This window comes from Rhyacophila brunnea, unplaced genomic scaffold (assembly GCF_057557595.1).
Source record: "Rhyacophila brunnea isolate RB1 unplaced genomic scaffold, BYU_Rbru_1.0 scaffold_4, whole genome shotgun sequence".
In the NCBI taxonomy this organism is placed as follows: Eukaryota; Metazoa; Arthropoda; class Insecta; order Trichoptera; family Rhyacophilidae; genus Rhyacophila; species Rhyacophila brunnea.
Window position 1 is genome coordinate 4,789,086 of NW_028233068.1, and position 19,169 is coordinate 4,808,254.

Here is a 19,169-nt window from a genome sequence, read left to right on the forward strand (position 1 = left end):
ATACATGCAATTGTTACGTCAACTAAATTAAAAAATACATTAAAATTGCATCTAAGTTATTATATTATGTTCTTTTAGAACCAAACCGGCTTTGAAAACACAATTCATTATTCGTAAAAAAATGTATAAGACAACTTCCATCATTCACTATGTGCAGGCATATTATATCTCAACTTGTATTATGTACCTATTTTTCTATTATTAAAATTATTTTGTGTCATACGCTTTTTCCTATAGTGTGGTTCTGTTGTTAGTAATATTACGAGTACATAGGACAGATAATATTATTTCTTTGATTCTGCAATAAACTTAAGTCGATAATTCTGAGATTTGAACTTTAGTTTTGTTTGATTCATTTGTTATTCAAGATTAATCTTTGTACTTTATCTCTTTATAATATTATTACTATCGATCGAAGGTACATATCAAGGGAGTCGTTTTTGCGACCCTAGTTTCACCTTTCGGCATCTTCAAGCACTATGCGCACTCACCAATGGTAAACACACACTGACAACGAATGCAGTCAATTTTAACTTATATAACAAATTCATACAATAAAGTAGGTAAAAACTTTATCACCTACCTATTAAGTCAATGATCACAATAAAAAATATAACAATAAATAATAATAAAAAATTAACAAATAAATTATGATTAGTTGAAGTATTTGAAGTGAAGTGGAAAAAAGTAGCATGTAAGAATAATATCGAATATTTGTTTCACAAGATTGATATCATTGATATAGGTATCTCATTAGTAACCTCCGTTAAATTCCCAATACGTTGCAATGTTCCCAGAATTGACAATTTTACACCTCTTGAGTGTAGTAAGTATTTTTATTGATTACATTTACTAATGATCTATTATTATGTTTTGACGATTAATACTCGTATCGAATGTATTATTAGTGAGAAGGTAGGGTTTTTTTACAAACACTTCAACTATTCATAATTTGTTTGTGATATTTTTATTGTGAACTTATGGTAGGTGATAAAGTTTCACCTAATTTATTATATTACTTTATTATATAAGTTAGAATTATTAACTGTATTCATCGACAGTGTGTATTTATCTTTTGGTAAATGCACACAGTGCCCGAAGGTGCCGAAAGGCGAAAATCGGGTCTCAAAAAACGACTCAAATGGAAAAGTACAAAACTTCAATCCATTAAAATTTATTCGTTTAGTTTACTTACGTTCAAATATATAGGTATGTTGAATTTTTGAGAGGTTATTAAGAAAAGTAGTAAAATATTCGGTTAGGTAGAATATATTAAAAGTGTATTTACATTACAAGTTTTAGGTAGATAGGTAGGAAGGTACCTAATATTGTATTATTAGGTTCCTCCATTTATTCCTTTATTTTTATGGAAAGTAATAAATATTTTGTGTAGTTTTCGTATGTTATTTTGTTATGAGGTTTTTTGAGATGAATATGTACGTATATTATGTTATTAAAATATCATAAGTAGGATTATAAAATACCCATACGATGTGTATTTATGAACTGCATTTTGTTTTTATATTATTAAAATGTATTGTCTAAAATAGGTTGTCATTGAAAATAAATGTACTATTATAATTGTCGTTTTATTTATCAATTTTGCTTAGCACTGCATAATATTGTGTTTTATTTTATTTTATTATTTAATATAGGTACTGTCTTTTCATCAAGGCTTCACTGTGAGTTAATACCGTTAAATAAATTCATATGTAAGTATTATTATAAAAATATGACTTAGCAAATAGTGAATATTATTAATTACTATAAGGTTACTTTACATATTTATCCATCAACCTACTGAAATATTTACAGCAGATTATTTTCTTAAATATTTAAAGATATTTTTATTTACTCTAAAACACACTTTAAATGTATTGTTTTAATTTAAGAAAAGTCTGAAAGAATATTATTTTCATTCAAACTGGCTCAATTTAACTAATAAAACTAGAAACAGGCAAAAAAATAAAAAACACACGACGAAATAAATAACAATAGCTTTAGTGTTTTATGGTTGTATTTTAAATCTTATACATTTAATAAACTTAAAAAAAATACCATATACGAATACATATATTTTGGTTACTTACTGTTTTTATTTGGTGTTTTTCTTCGCTTTCTGTAAAGTTGAGTTTCGCATAACATATACTTAATTATCCCCTTTATAGGGACACCTACAGATTCGTAAATATAAATAAAAATACGTAAATTTAATAAATTGTGCACATCTTTAAAAGACAAGGAAAGAATTCCATTATTTTTATAAACATCATATATATACTATACTTAAATAAAAATGACTAAAACTTCCAATAAAGTTACAAATTCGCTTTGTCAACATAATATCTAATGTAATATGTATATACCTTTCAAGTAGTTTACCTACTTATATTGTTTGTAATTTCATAATCTTCAAAATACTTATTTACGGGTGATATACACATATAAAGTTCAATTATAATAACATGAAATCGAGAAAACGCCGAAAGACAATATTTTAACTAACCAATTCATCATTAATATTTGTTGTTTTTAATATGAATAGGTAGGTATACACAAAAATTACTTAATTATGCACATCTTCAAGTTCTGGCGAGAAAAGAATTCTTTTCTTTTATAAACAGCATAAAGCATGAATAATAATTATTATCTATCATAATAAAAATATATTAAGCGCAAAATGTATTAGGTACAACCACTAAGTAGATAGAAGCATTTATTAAAGTGTCGTGTCTACTTTTTCTACGAAGTCGTTACGTAGGTCTTTTCCTTTGCGCATTTTATTCAGCGGTGCGGCGTCCAATCTCCCGGCGGCCAGTTGGGCCGGTGTCAAATTGGGCCGGCGCCCGATTGTACCGGCGTCCGATCGTCCCGGAGGCCAATTGGGTCGGTGTCCGATTGTACCGGCGGCCAATAACCGGAGGCCAATCGGCGGAGGCCAGTTCGCGGTGCCAAATCGTCCTAGACCCTACGTAGTGAGAATGATTTATTAAGGTTATTTCTAAAATTACCATTAAAATTAGCTGGATATTTCAGCTGATATTAAAATTATTAAATTAATCATATGCACTGCAACATGACGTCATATAAATAAAATAATATTAGGATTAATTTTTGAATAATATTTACTTAGGCCAAGCTCGCACTCAGAATTTTCCATAAATTTATTGCTCCGAAGTTATTTTGGGAAATTTTAATATTTATTATTTAATGTTTGTTTGCTCCTGTTTGTGTATTTAAGACAAATTCAGAACGAAGTCAATAAAATGAAACGATGAAAATTCTTCTAAAACCTTAGAGGATTTTCATTTTATTTAAAAAAAAATACGGTATTTTACTCCTACTGAGTTTAGAACTTCAAGCAAATGAAGAAGTCCTATAATATATATTCATCTAAAATAAAGCTCCACCTATATATACTCTTCTCTTCCATCTTTTATTTACTGTTGTACCTATATTATGTGTTATTAATTTTATTGTTTTTGTGAAATAGTTAGAGAAGTCTTATAATAAATTTCCAACATTCAACCAAATTAATCTTAATTAACATTAATCTATAAAACACACTACTAAGGATTGGAATCCAGCGATTTTGCCAATTTTTTAAAATACGAAATTCCTGGATTGTAAATACTAGAATAATTCAGAATAAAACTTGTTTGATATTCGTTAAAAATAGTATATTTTGTTAACTAAAGAAGTGTAATTTAGAGAAAATAAATCAATTTTTTTTTTATCTATAAATTCATCTTTTATTTTTATTGAAATTAAAAAATCGGAAAAAATATACACGGGTAACCATGAAATTTCCGTGTATGAAAATTTATACGTATGCAGTTCGCCGTATCACACTTCACCTGTTGTATCGGATAAAATATTATATTGTCGTATATTAAAGACCGTACAACCTCTTTGGATCGTGGACCTACTGAGATAAAATTCAAATCTAAATAAAACACCGTTTTTGTCGGTTTACAGGAAGCCAGCGGCAAAGAAATTTTTAAAATAGCCGATACACTAGATTATTAATTGTTAGGTTAAGGTAGGTTACGTTAGGTTAAATTAGGCTAGGTTTTCATTCTTGAACTCATGACTTCACCAGGTAATGATATATTACTCCATTTACAGTCTTCGTACTTTTTTTTCGCATGGAGCACCCCAGATCTGCGGACTTTCAAATCCGCAGACCAGGCTCGTTGGATTTAAAACATGTTTGATATTTTACTCTCCGACTCTACGTAAATTCGATTTGACATTATTTCGCAATCATTTGGACCGAAATAATCTGGAAATAATTAATCTAAATATTTTTATTGTATAATTTTTTAATTTATACATTATAAAATCATTATTTATAAATTATTTTTTTATTTTTATTTATGAAATTCATAAAATAAAACGTAAAACTTGTGTTGTTTTCATTGCTATATTATTTTATGCAAGTCTACATATAAATAACACAAAATTGTAGGGTTATCGGAAGACATTACGATAATCGCAACTTTTTACTTTTGACAGATCGATTTTTTTATTCGTTCGTTGATCAGTAGCAGAGCATAGACAAATCGGACGATTTATTGTCCTCGGACTTTTGGCTCGCCAATGGAGCGCCGGCATTAAATACAAAAATAGATGGCAGTAATACTACCAAATATGTTATACTGGTATTATTACTGCCATCTGTTTTATGGTGTTAGAATTAGATAATTAAAAATTTTAATAATATAAATATGTATAATAAATTAAATCTCATTATACTTCCAAATTATGTATAAATAAATAAAATAATTTTGGCGGATCGACCAACAATCATTGACCGATAGATGACGATTGACACCCTTGTTTCATAGTATCACCTATCGAAATAAAATATAACTATATATCGCAATCGATAATGTACTCATCAAAAAACAGTTGACATAAACTGATATTAGCTGAACTTATCATTCATTATAATTAATTATTAGAATATAATGTGTAGTCAATATTAAACCATTCAATCAAGCAGTTCACAAAAAATCTCTCAATTGAATAATTGTTCCTCGCATATTGTGTTAGTCCGAAATATACATAAAACTACAAAAATAATAAAGCAATAGGTACTGTAGATCCACCACTATAGTTTGACATATAATACAATATTTTTATACTGTGATGACCTTAGCTCTAAATTCGAACACCGGACGATTTATGATGGTGTATATATATAATGTAATATATATATTGTTATTATTAATAACCATGTTTTCGTGTAAGGTGATTGTTAGTAATTTTGAATAATCACAAACACCCAGGCTTTGCAAAAATCACATAAATATATTGTTTCCTCTCCGGGAATCGAATCCACAGCTCCCGGATGGAAGAACAGCGATTTACGCACTGCACCACAAGAGCCGCCATCATGTAATATTCAAATAGACATAAAACATTAAACAACCACAAAAATTAGTTATGTGTTTAATCAAATATGTATCCATATAAAAAATAAATAAACTTTGCAGTTGGGCATTAAAGTATAATTTGAATAACGAACAACTTTACTTTTCACTTCGACTGTTTGGCAGTTTTATAATATATAGCGTTTTATTTATACTTTATTATTATTTTTTTACTTTCTTACATTGGCAATCATACCTTAAAGTCTTGTAAAGTCTGATAAAGTACACTCGAATGCGTGGTGGCCTCTGTTTTTGGTAACTGCTCTTGAGACATTCCCAGGCGTAAACAACTGCTAATGCTTTACATCCAAACGCATGGCCTCGTGACATATCTAATTAATACGGGTATATGTTTGTGTTGTCTATCAACTCTATCTCAGTAGCGAAGGGTGGAGGTAGGCTGTTAAGATCCGCCATAAATAGTGCGCACTAAACTTTGTCAGTTAAACGTATTTGTTTTCGTTGAACTAAGACTACAATGTGTAGATACTAGAAACTGTTTGTTATTTTTTATTAATTCATTCATTAAGTCAGTAATTATTTTATTAAATCATTAAGTCCTGTCAAAGCCAAATAATAATAGAAAAAAAATATTATTCTATCTATAAAATATCCAAATTTATGTACTATGATTTAATTGCATAATTTTAGATACTTGATAGATACACGAGTATTTTTTTACTATTATGTATTATGTCATGGTTTTAGCAGGTTAATTTAAAGGGTAATAAACAGGAGAATTTAAAAAAACTAACAAGCACCATCGCTAAATTATTGTAGTCTTATTTCAAATTTCAATGAAAACAAATACGTATGACTGACAAAGTTTAATGCGCACTATTTGTGGCGGAACTTAAGAGCCTACCTCCACCGTTCGCCACTGCTCTATCGGTATATGTGTTTTAATCGATCATCTTCTTTGGGAATAGTAAATCATTCACCCATCACCTGTATCCAACCCATTACAGTCAGAGCTTTCTTATATTGATTGTTTTGGAAAAAAAAATCATAAAATCATAATTCTAATAATTGTAAAGCGCTATTTTATTTTTACATTTTGCTCACATACATATTATATAATAATATATACAATGCAAATAATTATTAATAGAACATATTTATTCTTACATTATTTGTTGATAACATTACTCACAAAATATTTTGTTGTACCATTTAAAATAATAAACATGTTTTCCTTCTTTTTATTGGGATGCATGGAGACTTTAATAGAATTCATACATAATCATTGTTTCTTTAGTATATTTAAATATAATATAGGTAAGTATATGACCTATACATTAAAATATATTTTACATTTAAAAAATATAAGAATATTAAGTAATTTGCTGAAAAGCCGGTAACGTTTTTTTTATGATACTATGGCTATTTTACAATATTATACATTATGTTATTATCATCTACCGTTTGTTGTACGAAAAATACTTTCTCAAATCAATACTATCAGGGGGTGCATAGTATCTGCCTAAACCGATTCCTTGGGGATTTTTCCTAACATCGTTGGCGTCTTGTCGCAGGAAATGCGTCGGCGTAACGGCCCCGTCGCGAAGCGCGCTATTCACCACCGGCGCAACAGTGGTATAACGACGCTGCCCACTGTACACAGTTTCCGGTTTAACGCGATACCTCGCTACTTCCGGCGTATCCAGGTGATCGTAACCGTCAATGCCGGGCGCCGGGGTGCTTGCGGTTGAGTAATACCCCGAATTAGGACTGGCCGACGTCACATATCCACCACCTGTTGAGATTGAGTTATCGTCAATCGTGGCATATTTCGGTGTAGTACTGACGAATTTCACGGACTCTGCGTTGTAAAAATGTAAGTATTTTCTACTGACATCTTGCCCGGAATCTGTCGAAGTCCTGAAACCACTTTGAGGAGATTCACTTACAAGATGTCCACCATTATTCGGCTGCACGTAAACAATAGAAGTTGGAGTTACAACATAATTTAAAACACCTTGTTCATTATCGCCATGGTATACCAGTTGTTTATATAACAAATTTGAAGGCGTTGGAGAAGCAGTTTGTAAATATCCAGGCTTACTTGTAATTAAAACCTCTTTCACATCATTTGTTACCAAGCGATGACTTGGAACTATATTTCTATCAGAAGTCTTCACATTATCATCGTAGAAATAATCAACGTCTTGGTAATCTTTTTCTTCTCTGCTCGGTACCACAATTCGTCCTAATTTATTCTGCTGTTGATGTTGCAGGACGAAAGTAGCTGCACTGCTTCCAGGGTTAAGTCCTACTGGACTACTTCTGTAAGGATTGTAATCTGGTATTGTACTGATGTAGCCTTGGGTGGGAAGTGTAGGTCTTGGAGGAGGACCCGAAGATTGTTGTTCATCGTTTTCTGGGTCGTTTTCGTATCGGACATTTGCATTGTAGCCTCCGTTATCAGCAGTATATGATACAATCTGAACTCTGCCATCTGGTAATTTTACTCTGTATTCCCCGTTTGTTCCTGAGCCGCTTTTTCGTTGTGAGTGGGAGAAATCGTCTCCAGTATGATGGTCTTTGACTGAGTATGAGAATGCGTAATGTTTAGCTTCCTGAAATTAAAAAAAATATATATCAAATAAACACCTAAATAACACTGTAAATTTTAAATTCTTTAAAATATTTTACAAATTTTGGTATCAATTGACGAAGCGAGCAAAATTATATAATAACATCGTTTCGATAGATTGTATGACGTGTCCGGAAATTTGTACGTATGCACTTCACCGTGAAATGTTGTATCGGAAATATAAGGTCGTATATTAAAGACCGTCTAACCTCTTTAAGTCGTATAGTACTGAGATAAAATTCATGTCTAAATAAAACACGATTCTTGTCAGTTTACATTTACAAGAAGCCAGCGGCAAACATATTTTGAAAATAGTCGATATACTAGATTATTTGTTAGGTTAGGTTAGGTTAGGTTTTCATGAATTTTGCCAAATTCGGCTATGAAAATAGAGATGGCCGTATAGTATATGGTCATCTTTTTCAGATAAAAAAGCTCACGGCGAACTGTACTACGGTGAAATGTAATACGTACAATTTACATGTACCTAGCCGTTAATATTAAATTCTTTAAAATGTTGTACTAATTTTGGAATCAATTGACGAAGCGAACAAAATTACTAATTAAAAAAATATATAATAATATCATGGTTTCTATATGTTGTATAATCGATTCCAAAGATCGATTTCCCCCCCGAGAATCGGACATCCCTAATGGCAATTTATTATAGTATATTGTATTGTGTTCACAGCCTTCTGTATGCGTGTTGCGTAAAAAAACTTTTTTGTGCTTTTAACGTTTTCGTAAATTATTAAGTGAGATTAAGTTTTGAATGTCAAAGCTCTCGCCTTTCTACCGACGTTTTTAAAAGGTTTAGAATGAATAGATTCAATAGAAAAATCAATACGTCTCACAAAAACCATACAAGTTTGAATAATCGTTTCGAAACTTTCAACTTGATAAGAAATAAAACGAAAGCTTCGAAAGAATTTAGTTTTCACCGAAAGTACCAATATCATATTTTTTGTATGGTTACCTACTTTATTATTAAAGTAAAAAACATCGTCTTAAACTTTTAGGTGATTTTTTGGAGAGAAGTTCTCAACCTTTATAATAAAGTATTTACCTGGGACCTGCTAAATAAAATAAGTAATCTTACAAATAATATAGAGTGATAAAGATTTGAAAAGATTTATTGACCCATTAATGATAAGTCTGGATAACTAGATAAATTAATATACTAACATTGTTTCAAAAATATTTTAAATTCACTATCACTACTATCGTCCTTAACATAATGTGAATCATTCCCGCCACTACGTAAACCCACACATTCCAACTACCTACATACTGAACTCTTCTCTTCGTGCTTAACCTTCCCTTTATCATGCTAATATATTACGTCCGTTCCGGTGATGTCACGTTGGGTTACCATACAAAATCGACAATATCACAGTAGTTAAAAATAATAGAAATGCCTATTTTGGCAACATAAATAAGTCTAATGACGGTTCATCATCAATATTTGCTATTTGTTTTTAAATTATTATTAAAATGACCATTTTGATTAAAGCTTACATAACCATACGAGTATTTCTATACATTAAGCGATTCATCCTACAAAACTTTATAATACTAATCTTGATTTCACAACATATTTTCATATCTCTTTCTCACAACTGATTTTTATTATACTACCTACATAATATTTTATATTGCATTAAATTGTAGTTTAAAAGTTCTTTCGCAGATTATAGTAAGATTAGTTGTAATATATTGTATGTTTAATAAGAAAAAATGATTTTTCTAAAAAATATAAGTTGTTTAACATAAAATCTTTTTAATTTATATCAAACCGAGTTTCATTATGACTTCGAAGATCGATTTGATAAAACTAAAAAGAATTTAAGTTATACAGATCTAATTTATTCAAAAAGCACCATGGATCTTTTATTATTACAACGTTTTTCTTATCTCGTATTCTTATTTGTCCGATGGTTGTTTGTCCGGTACACATCTTGCAATCGATTTTTAACTAACTTCCCGACTAGTTAGACATTTGAAACGTTTAGAATATATCAGAACACGATGCCAATGCATTTTTTTAATACTTTTAGCCATCTTTAAGTAGAATTGATTTCATCCAATCATAAAATCAAATGACATTTCAGTATTATTTCTATCAAGTACAAATTTTTTTGATCGTTTAAGCTAGTCGAGTCAAGTTTATATGATTCAACAGAAAATTTGAAAACGTTGTATATAAAAAGTTCTTTTTATCTTGTTATTATTAAAAATATAAACTCCATCAAATGGAGGTCCATATTACGCTTCGATTATGATTCGATTTTAATTTTGCTTCATTTAGTGAATTTTTCTTGTCTTTATTCATTTAAGACTTAAGTAAATACTGACAAAGATATTAAAGATTTAATGCTCGTAAGAGTTTATTTTAATATTATTATTATCACTGGTAAATATCTTTTACGCATCTAGGTTGTGAGATCTTTCCAGTCCTCTTATTATTAGGGCACGTGGTGACTTTGAACATATTTGAAGGTTGTAGGATACGTAGGTCGAATATATTAAATTTAATTAGCCTTGTAGAGCATATCTAAACCCACGATATGCCCGCATCTGACAAAAAGTATGTAATTATGTGTAATTCAGAGTAATGAAAATAATTACAAGATAAAAAGAACTTTTTATATACAACGTTTTTAAATTTTCTGTTGAATTATATAAACTTGACTTGACTAGCTTAAACGATCAAAAAAATTTGTACTTGATAGAAATACTGAATAATGAAATCTCATTTCATATTGATTTCCATGATAACGCAGGTATATATTATTTAATAATTTAGTTTCTAGGACCCCCTAGCAACCAATAATGGTATCGAAATAACTTTTCATACAAAACAGAATTGATTAACAATGAATTAAATTCTACTTCAAGATGGCTAAAAGTATTAAAAATATGCATTGGCATCGTGTTATGGTATATTATAAAAGTTTCAAATGTCTAGCTAGTCGGGAAGTCAGTTAAAAATCGATTGCAATATTTGTATCGGACAAACAACCACTGGACAAATAAGAATACGACCTAAGAAAAACGCTGTAAAAATACCAACAATTATTCCTCGCATAAAATGGCTGTTTATGACTGATAACCTATTTTTTTTTCAATAAAAAGAAAGTGGTATGAATTTTTAAACAAAGCATAATATTAAAGATATGTTGACATAAAAAGGTTTTGAATGACTATATTATTAAGGCGTTTCTATTGGTAGTCTTAAGGGATTTTCACACCGGCGGACCATTTAAAAAGCAATCAAACCTGTCACAATCCAAAAACTTTCGATGAATTTATTCAACTGTCATCTTTTCAAGTACCCGCCATTTTATTCAAATGACAAGATGATCTGTCTTATCACAGACGTGGCAAACTTTTTTTTATTTTTTCCCCCGATTATCTAGACCGATTGCATTTATTTAAAAATAAATAGGTTCATTTAAATGTTATTTTACTAATTCAATTATTTCGAGAATATACGATCCAATACTCAACTAATGCAGACTGACTAACAATGGCTTAGATTGCAAAGAATACCAATAACGAAAAAGAAAACAATAAAATACATAGTCATCATACAAATTATTATAAAATTATAATTTATTATCGGTGAAATATTAAATATATCGGTAGGTGGATATTACTGACATTGAAATTAATTTCCGATTGTAACACAATTAATTATACGCGTGGAAGGATCAGGATATGATAATTACCAAATTATTAACAAATAATAAAAAAAAATATGGGCGACTGATTTTGTAACTAATTCCCTTATTTATTTAAATAAATCAAGGGACAGAGGTTTTTAAATAAGCTTTAGTTGAATATTATTTTTGTATCTATCTTATGAACAAAGAAATACTTTTTAACGTGTAAACATTTTTCATAAATGTTTTTAGTTTTAATATTTCAACCCGATTGTAGTGTAAATTACCATTTTGGTTTGGGATTATAATTGTATCAAAATAAATTATTTATAGTTTTTTTAATAATCCCATCTCTTTAATGCTTGAGAGTTATATTCTCTAAAAGCTTAAGTAATCTTTTGAGCAAATATATAAATTATTTCAAAGTTCCAAATATTTACAATATTATTTATTAAATTACATGTATTCTATTGTACAATAAATAAGCCATTTCACTGGACACCAGATTACACTGAAAGCATTTTAAAGGGACATACTTTTGTTTAGAATTTTTGGAACATAACTAACAAGCTCGACAAGGTTACTTGAATCTTGCCTAGAATCTATCAATTATTCAGTAGACATTCTTACACCAATGACTAATGCAAACATTTTAAAAATAGAACATCGAATTGTGTTAAATTATAAAAACTTGCCAGATATAATATAGTAAATAGAAATAACCACAAATTACAATAAATAATGCAAAACTAAAGAGCCAGTCAATAGAGTGTAATATAAACCGGTTTTAATTTATATTTAACCGATTTGATGAGGAACCACTCACATTGCCACGTGCCGTTGGCTATGAAGAAATGCACCAATAAAACAAAATATATCATGAATGATATTGCAATGACTTAGTACGTAGGTTCCATATATTGATGGGTGCCGGTCACATCAACGATATGATTGTATACACCGAGTGGATGGAATTTAGCAGTCTTCCGGGTTATCGGAATACGGATGACTTTAAGAAAAAGACAAACCAGGCTGGGACTCCTATTCATCCGTAGTATGTGGCTGAGCTAGGTTCAACGTCGGGAATAGGACAACTGGACGCCAGGACAATTGGATGCCGTACTGTCGTAGACACGTAAACAGAACGTAGACGATGAATTTTAATCAGTGTCTATCTACTACTTAGTAGTTTTAATTAATTTTACTCTTAACCTAATGTTTTTTTTTATTGCGGATTGAGAATTACCATGCCTAAGGCTTTAGATAAAAATAAAATCTCTTTTTTCGTTTGAACTTAAACATATGCACGATTAATGTGTGTAATTAACATGTGCATATTTAAATTCTCACCAACTATTAAATCATAATATAATAATTTAAATATAAATAATAATATAAAATATATTTTTTTTAAGTACGTATATGTACCTAACGTCAATTTATTTTTGAATTGCGTGGCGTCCAGTTGTCCCGGCGCCAAATTGTCTTAGACCCACTGTCCTGCTTTACGGTAGTGAGTCATGGAAACTTACGACAGCTCAAAAACCCGAATAGATCCTTGTAGAGGATACTGAATGTGTAACGATGTCAGTGTGGTGTCACGGTATCTGTTTAAAGTTACAAGAAGGCGGAATAAAATCTCCCGTCATACTAAAGGTAAAAATGCGACGTTGGAGGGTCTAGGACAATTTGCACTAACTAATCACAAACTCACAAACTAAAGGGTGGTGCGAACAAGCCTCGTTTTTTTTAACTTAATAATAATCATTATCGACTGTCTAATTGTCGCAGCGCAGAAGATCACCTTATTTTGGCCATCGAAAAACTACCATAATCAATAAATTCAGCAGATATAATCATTGGTTTCTCTTTGACCTAACGATTATAGGTATATTGCTTGAATAAGGCAATTATTAAAAAAAATAGCCTACATTCATATAAATCGGAATATGTTAGAAACACACGTATTTGATAATATTTTCTAATAGGTATGTATCTATGTCTCTGAGTTAGGTATTTCAAATTATTCATGTTCAATGAACGAAACGAAAATACATTTTTAAATATTGTGAACAAAAATCTAGTTTAACCAAAAAAATACATAACAATAAAAGTAAATAATTTGCTCATAAACGGAGCATTTATTATGGACATTCACTGAGTGCAAACATGGCGTCACATTAAACGAGTTAAAATTAAAAAGATTTGATCGACTATGTATGTATTTTTAGTACTTAGTGCCTACATAAGGCCCGTTACAGACGGGACACCGGTGTCGCGCTCGATATAATATAGCAGGCCTTTGTATTATGTCTATGAACGCCCCAGAGCTAATGAGTCAACGCATAGTTTTGCGTTATAAATTAGAACATAAAACTGGCTACTGTAATAAAAACAAGTGTATCGGCGGAAAAGTGTACCGCACACGCGTTGACTCATTAGCTCTGGGGCGTTCTTAAACATAACACAAAGGCCTCCTTATTATATACAACCGCGACACCGGTGTCCCGTCTGAAACGAGTCTAATTCATGTTACTAGTTATAATAATAACATCTTAATTCATTTATATTTACAAATTATAATTTATAATTAATTGGAATTCATAGTGTAATTATCTATATATCTCAAATACTAATTTAAAACTGTCACGTCTCGGCGTTGGGATTGCAGACTCGTAGACGGCCAGAATATGGCACTCTGTAATAATTACTATATTATTATTTTACGAGTTGCATAAAGTTCATTAATCATTTGTACGAAAAAAGGTTCAGGACCGCATCGTTCGTAGGGCGCTTAGTCATTGAAGATTATTTATTTCTTCGCGTCAATCAAAAGACCGGCGAAGGTGTCAGATTTATCAAAATTTATGAGGGGAAAAAATCAATTGTTACCCAAAATGAGGCTTTATGGAAATGCCTTTTTACATCGTTTTTAAATCGCGAACATTATTGCCGCCGTCATATTATTATGCTCCATTGATTTTTTATTATCAATATTCATTTCCAATTCTGAATATTTTTTTTTACCGTTCACAATAATAATATTATGTAGGACAACCTCACAGAAGTAAGCAAGAAAGTAGGCTTGAAAATTAATATAACAATTACAAAAGTCATGTTCAACTGTTTTGCGGGCCAATAAAGATAATCAGCTCGAACAGGAGAAAAACTACTTCTATCTCGGACAACAAGTCTCTATATACCTATGGATGTATATTTGATGAAATTTTTCTCAGAGTAAAGCTGGACTGGCATGCATGGCCGCCTGAATAATGTCTTCAAAAGTGACCTCTCACTGTGCCTAAAGCGCTAAAAGTCTAAGGATCTTAAGTAAAAGAGAGTTACAGAAACTTAAAGTAGCACAACGTGGTATGGAGAGGTACATGCTGGGCATAACGCGAAAAGACAAAAAGAGGAATGAGCTGATAAGGAAACAGACAAGGGTTTGCGATGTAATACAGCTCGCTAATAACCTCAAGTGGAAATGGGCTGGGCACATAGCTCGAAGAAGGTATAATTGTTGGACAAATCTAGTCATCCAATGCTACCCAAGAGGTAAAAAACGTCCGCAAGATAGACCTAGAGGCCAGTGGATCGATGAAATGATAAAGTTCTGCGGAAGTACGTGGCAACGCAGCGCACAGGATCGAGAAAAGCTTGGAGAAGCCTTCATCCCGCAGTGGATAGATTCAGGCTGATGATGATGACCACATATTTTTTTTCCTAAGGTTTATAACATATTGCAGACATTGAACCGGAAACAATCGACCTCCACTTCAACCTCTATCATGTCCTTATAGTTTTTTTTTACTTTCAGCTTTCCTAGATCTTCCTCCAGTCCAGGCTATCGTTATTGAGGCTCTACATCAGGGGTAGTAAACCTGATCTCTACCGCCCACTTGTGGGTGTTCCGGCTTTCATGGTGGCCGGTAGGGGTTTTAAAAACATTTTCATTATGTTTTTATAAATTTCCCCGTAACAATTTAAATTTTAGAAAATATACTATTTGTATCGCCCTCGCATAAGTTAAGTTCACGTTACGTAATTAACTAAATGTAATTTCATCAAACTTCATGCTTATATGTATGCAAAGTATAAATAAAAAGATAGATTTAATTACAGTAAGTGGTTTTATAAAGATTTATTCTGCCAAACTAAGCGAAAGTCTGACATAAAGTATTTGGTAAGTTATTAATTATTATTATATGCTTTAACTTGCTGTAACTCTGCTTTATAAATTTTATAAAGTAAAGTTACTTCCCTACTTTATAAATTACCATTACTGTGGAACCGGTGGGTGGTTGGAAAATTTCACTACTAACGGAGATACAAAGTTGGGCGGTAGGTATAAAAAGGTTTACTACCCCTGCTCTACACACTTGCATTTTTTTCTACAAGGCCTGCCCATTCATAATTATGTATGATTTATAAAAGCTGGTTATTTTACACTTCCAACTTTTACAACTACATAATTATTCTAATCTTGTTGGATACGTACACGTCGTTGTTTTTGATATTCCGTTAGAATGATTCTAAATAATGGGTTTCTTCTTTTCTAGTCAGGCTTCAGTTTTAGCATTCGTATGATGGTTTGTAAATAATTATTTTTATTACTTGATTACTATCTTTGATCCACGACGGACTTGTGCAAAGGATATGCTTCCGGCTAAGATCTGTCCGATATTAATTTTATGAATAGGATAAAGCTTATAGTATTCAATCAATGGATCGTTCTCAGTTCTCACGTGTGTGTAGGAATATCTCTCTGATCTAAGAGTGATTCAAAAATTAAGAGCAGAACTACGTGAAATGGAAAATTGCATGTTTACAATAATACGGAAAGACCATACATTAAATGAAACACTCAAGAATACGCGATGCATGACCCCCACATTCTGAAACGGTCCCTTAAGCCACGATGTTTCGCGGCCCCCCCTATCTATCTCTAAGGTTAAGGGCAGTATCGAGGGCTTAGTGTCAAACAACACTATCTACAAAAGTGCAACTTTACAGTAGAGCCAAAAATCGTTATTTTAGATTCTTGTAACTCAACAAGGGAAATGTTTATTAAATACCTAATGTTAATATTTTATAATTTATTGTGTATTGTACATTTATCTTGCTTATGATGATGTTAACATTTATAGGGATAGTTTTTAAAAAAATATGAAAACAAGGGTAACTTATGTAGTTAGCGTTAAACTTTACTGACGATTTAATAAGAAATTAGAAAAGATTGACATAACGTTGTTTGACTATCATGTAGCCGTAAATGTAAAATAACGTTATCTCAAAAAAAAAAAACACTTTTTTGTATATAACGTTGTCTGACTTTAAGCACTCGAATAGTGTTCCCATAATGGTATTCCGCGGAACCTCATGGATGCACGAGGTAAAATGAAGAGTATTTGTAGCATCTTTTTATATTTTTAAATAAATTCACTTGAGTTATTGAGTGGTCGGCATTCGTCATCATACTATTATGAAGCACTGATCGCGACCCCTTTTGTGATATCAATCATCACATCACTTCAAGTTGCATCGCATAGCAACATATTTTAAAATGTTAATTATGTAGAGATGTTATACTACGGTGGATTTACTAGTCATCTACCGATAAAATATAAAAATATTGAATTGAATACATTTTTTGATAATAATTGACATTATCAAGTTGTTTAATAATTAATTAATGCGTATGTAAAAATAAATATTTTTCATTTTATACTCATGCATATAGGTAGGTACACACTAGAAAAACGACACCCGGCGGGACTTGATCATGTATCTGCTGGATTACCGCCAGTATGCTTTTCTATTACAACGCTATTCGATAAGTATTTCATGTAACAACTACTAGTAAAAATCGTCGTAATTTAATAAGATGCCCGTAGCTTAATATTGGAAAAGCTTACTGGCGCGAATCTAGCAGATACAGGTTGAAGTCTCTCCGGGTGTCGTATTTTTTCTACAAAATGATTTTTTCTAGTGTGTATATGCATGAGATGTTTTAAAATTATGTTTATTCAATATATAGAATGTTGCATGTGTCTTAAGGTTCAAATATACTATATGACGATCGGGCACATATGCTATGAGCGATTTAGTGTCTATGATCATATCTATGCCATTCCGACATATTATTATACATACATATTGTATGACAGCTATGACATCTTATTTACACTCTGTGACACCCTGTGACACATGACGCCAACATAAGAAACGGGGTTTTCGGCATTTATATGACCGATCGTCATAGAGTCTATTTGAACAATTACTCGTTGAATTAAAAAAATAGTTTATTAAAAACCTATTTTTAAATTCATAGATAAATTACAAAAATATAAAATATACCTACATCGTATTTTACGGTTATTTTATGATTTAAAAAAGATTTTTTTAAATAATTAATGGTTTGCAATGTATTTTATATTTAATATAAAAAGGTTTTAACTTGGAATCGTATTTTATTAATATCGTGTCAATCTTTAGTACTGTGATGATACTGGAGGGTAGTTTGATCGTCTTTTCGGGCGTTATCTGACACAGGGCTGGAGCAGAAGTGACCACTGCTGAGGATTATCGAAAACAGATTATATCTAGACACTCCTCACAGCACACATTTACAAAAAAGCTAGATCATCGGATTATCAATTTCTACGGTGCGATGGATTTTAGTCAAGAATCTCTGGACAAAATTTTTCAACATGAAGTAGCGTTTAATTGATAAAAATAATATGAAAAAAATATTGAAATATAATGAATATTATTGCTCCCTGTTGAGCATCAAGGCACATTGTATGGTATAGTTTTCATCGCAATACACATTAGAGGGATTCGCTCTACCGCGCGTAAAAAGTTTCAGTTTCAGTTCAAATTCAAAGTTTTTTTATTAAATTTAAATTATAATTAATTCTTAAACATACCACAAAACCAATTTACAGTAGGTAATGTAATAATCAGAATCGCATACATGGGGGGTTTCCGTGTCCGGACCCACCCCCCAGAAACGGAAATCGGAAAAAACACAAATCATTTAGGTAGACGTAATATTACATCTTATTATTTATCATCACCTCGGGAACCTCATGACTGAGGATCGTAACTCAGGTGAATTGGCTGTTGAACAGCCTGCTGAACGGGTTGGGTCCACTCCTCTTGGCATTCTACGACACGCAAGACCTGTGGCCACTGGAGGACTCGTGGCACTCATAAATTGGTGCAACTGGGGCATCCGATATTTGCTTTAATATTCCGATGCGGTATATTTAAAAACAAGACAATTCGGACGACACAAATGGACACTAACGAATCTAATAATTATGACCGTTAAACCAAGCGCATTCGATAACCACTTGTGGATGCGATAGCTCGCAATAACTCGTAGGTAGGCACCCGTAGTTGTAGGTGTTTATTGCTAGATTCAAGAGTGGAGTGTTTGGGTATGGTGAATATAATCTATAATAG

The 19,169-nt window shown here is 31.3% G+C and overlaps 1 protein-coding gene across 1 annotated transcript in view; it reads right to left on the reverse strand.

The window, feature by feature from the left end:
* Positions 1 to 6,642: 6,642 nt before the first annotated feature.
* The window catches only part of LOC147066736 (uncharacterized), a 28,002-nt gene continuing 15,475 nt past the window's right edge, over positions 6,643 to 19,169 (reverse strand). The window contains exon 5 of the mRNA XM_085954375.1: positions 6,643 to 8,017. Within this exon, the coding sequence (XP_085810501.1) occupies positions 6,857 to 8,017 (1,161 nt within the window). The 3' untranslated portion in view covers positions 6,643 to 6,856. The remainder of the gene's footprint in view (positions 8,018 to 19,169) is intronic.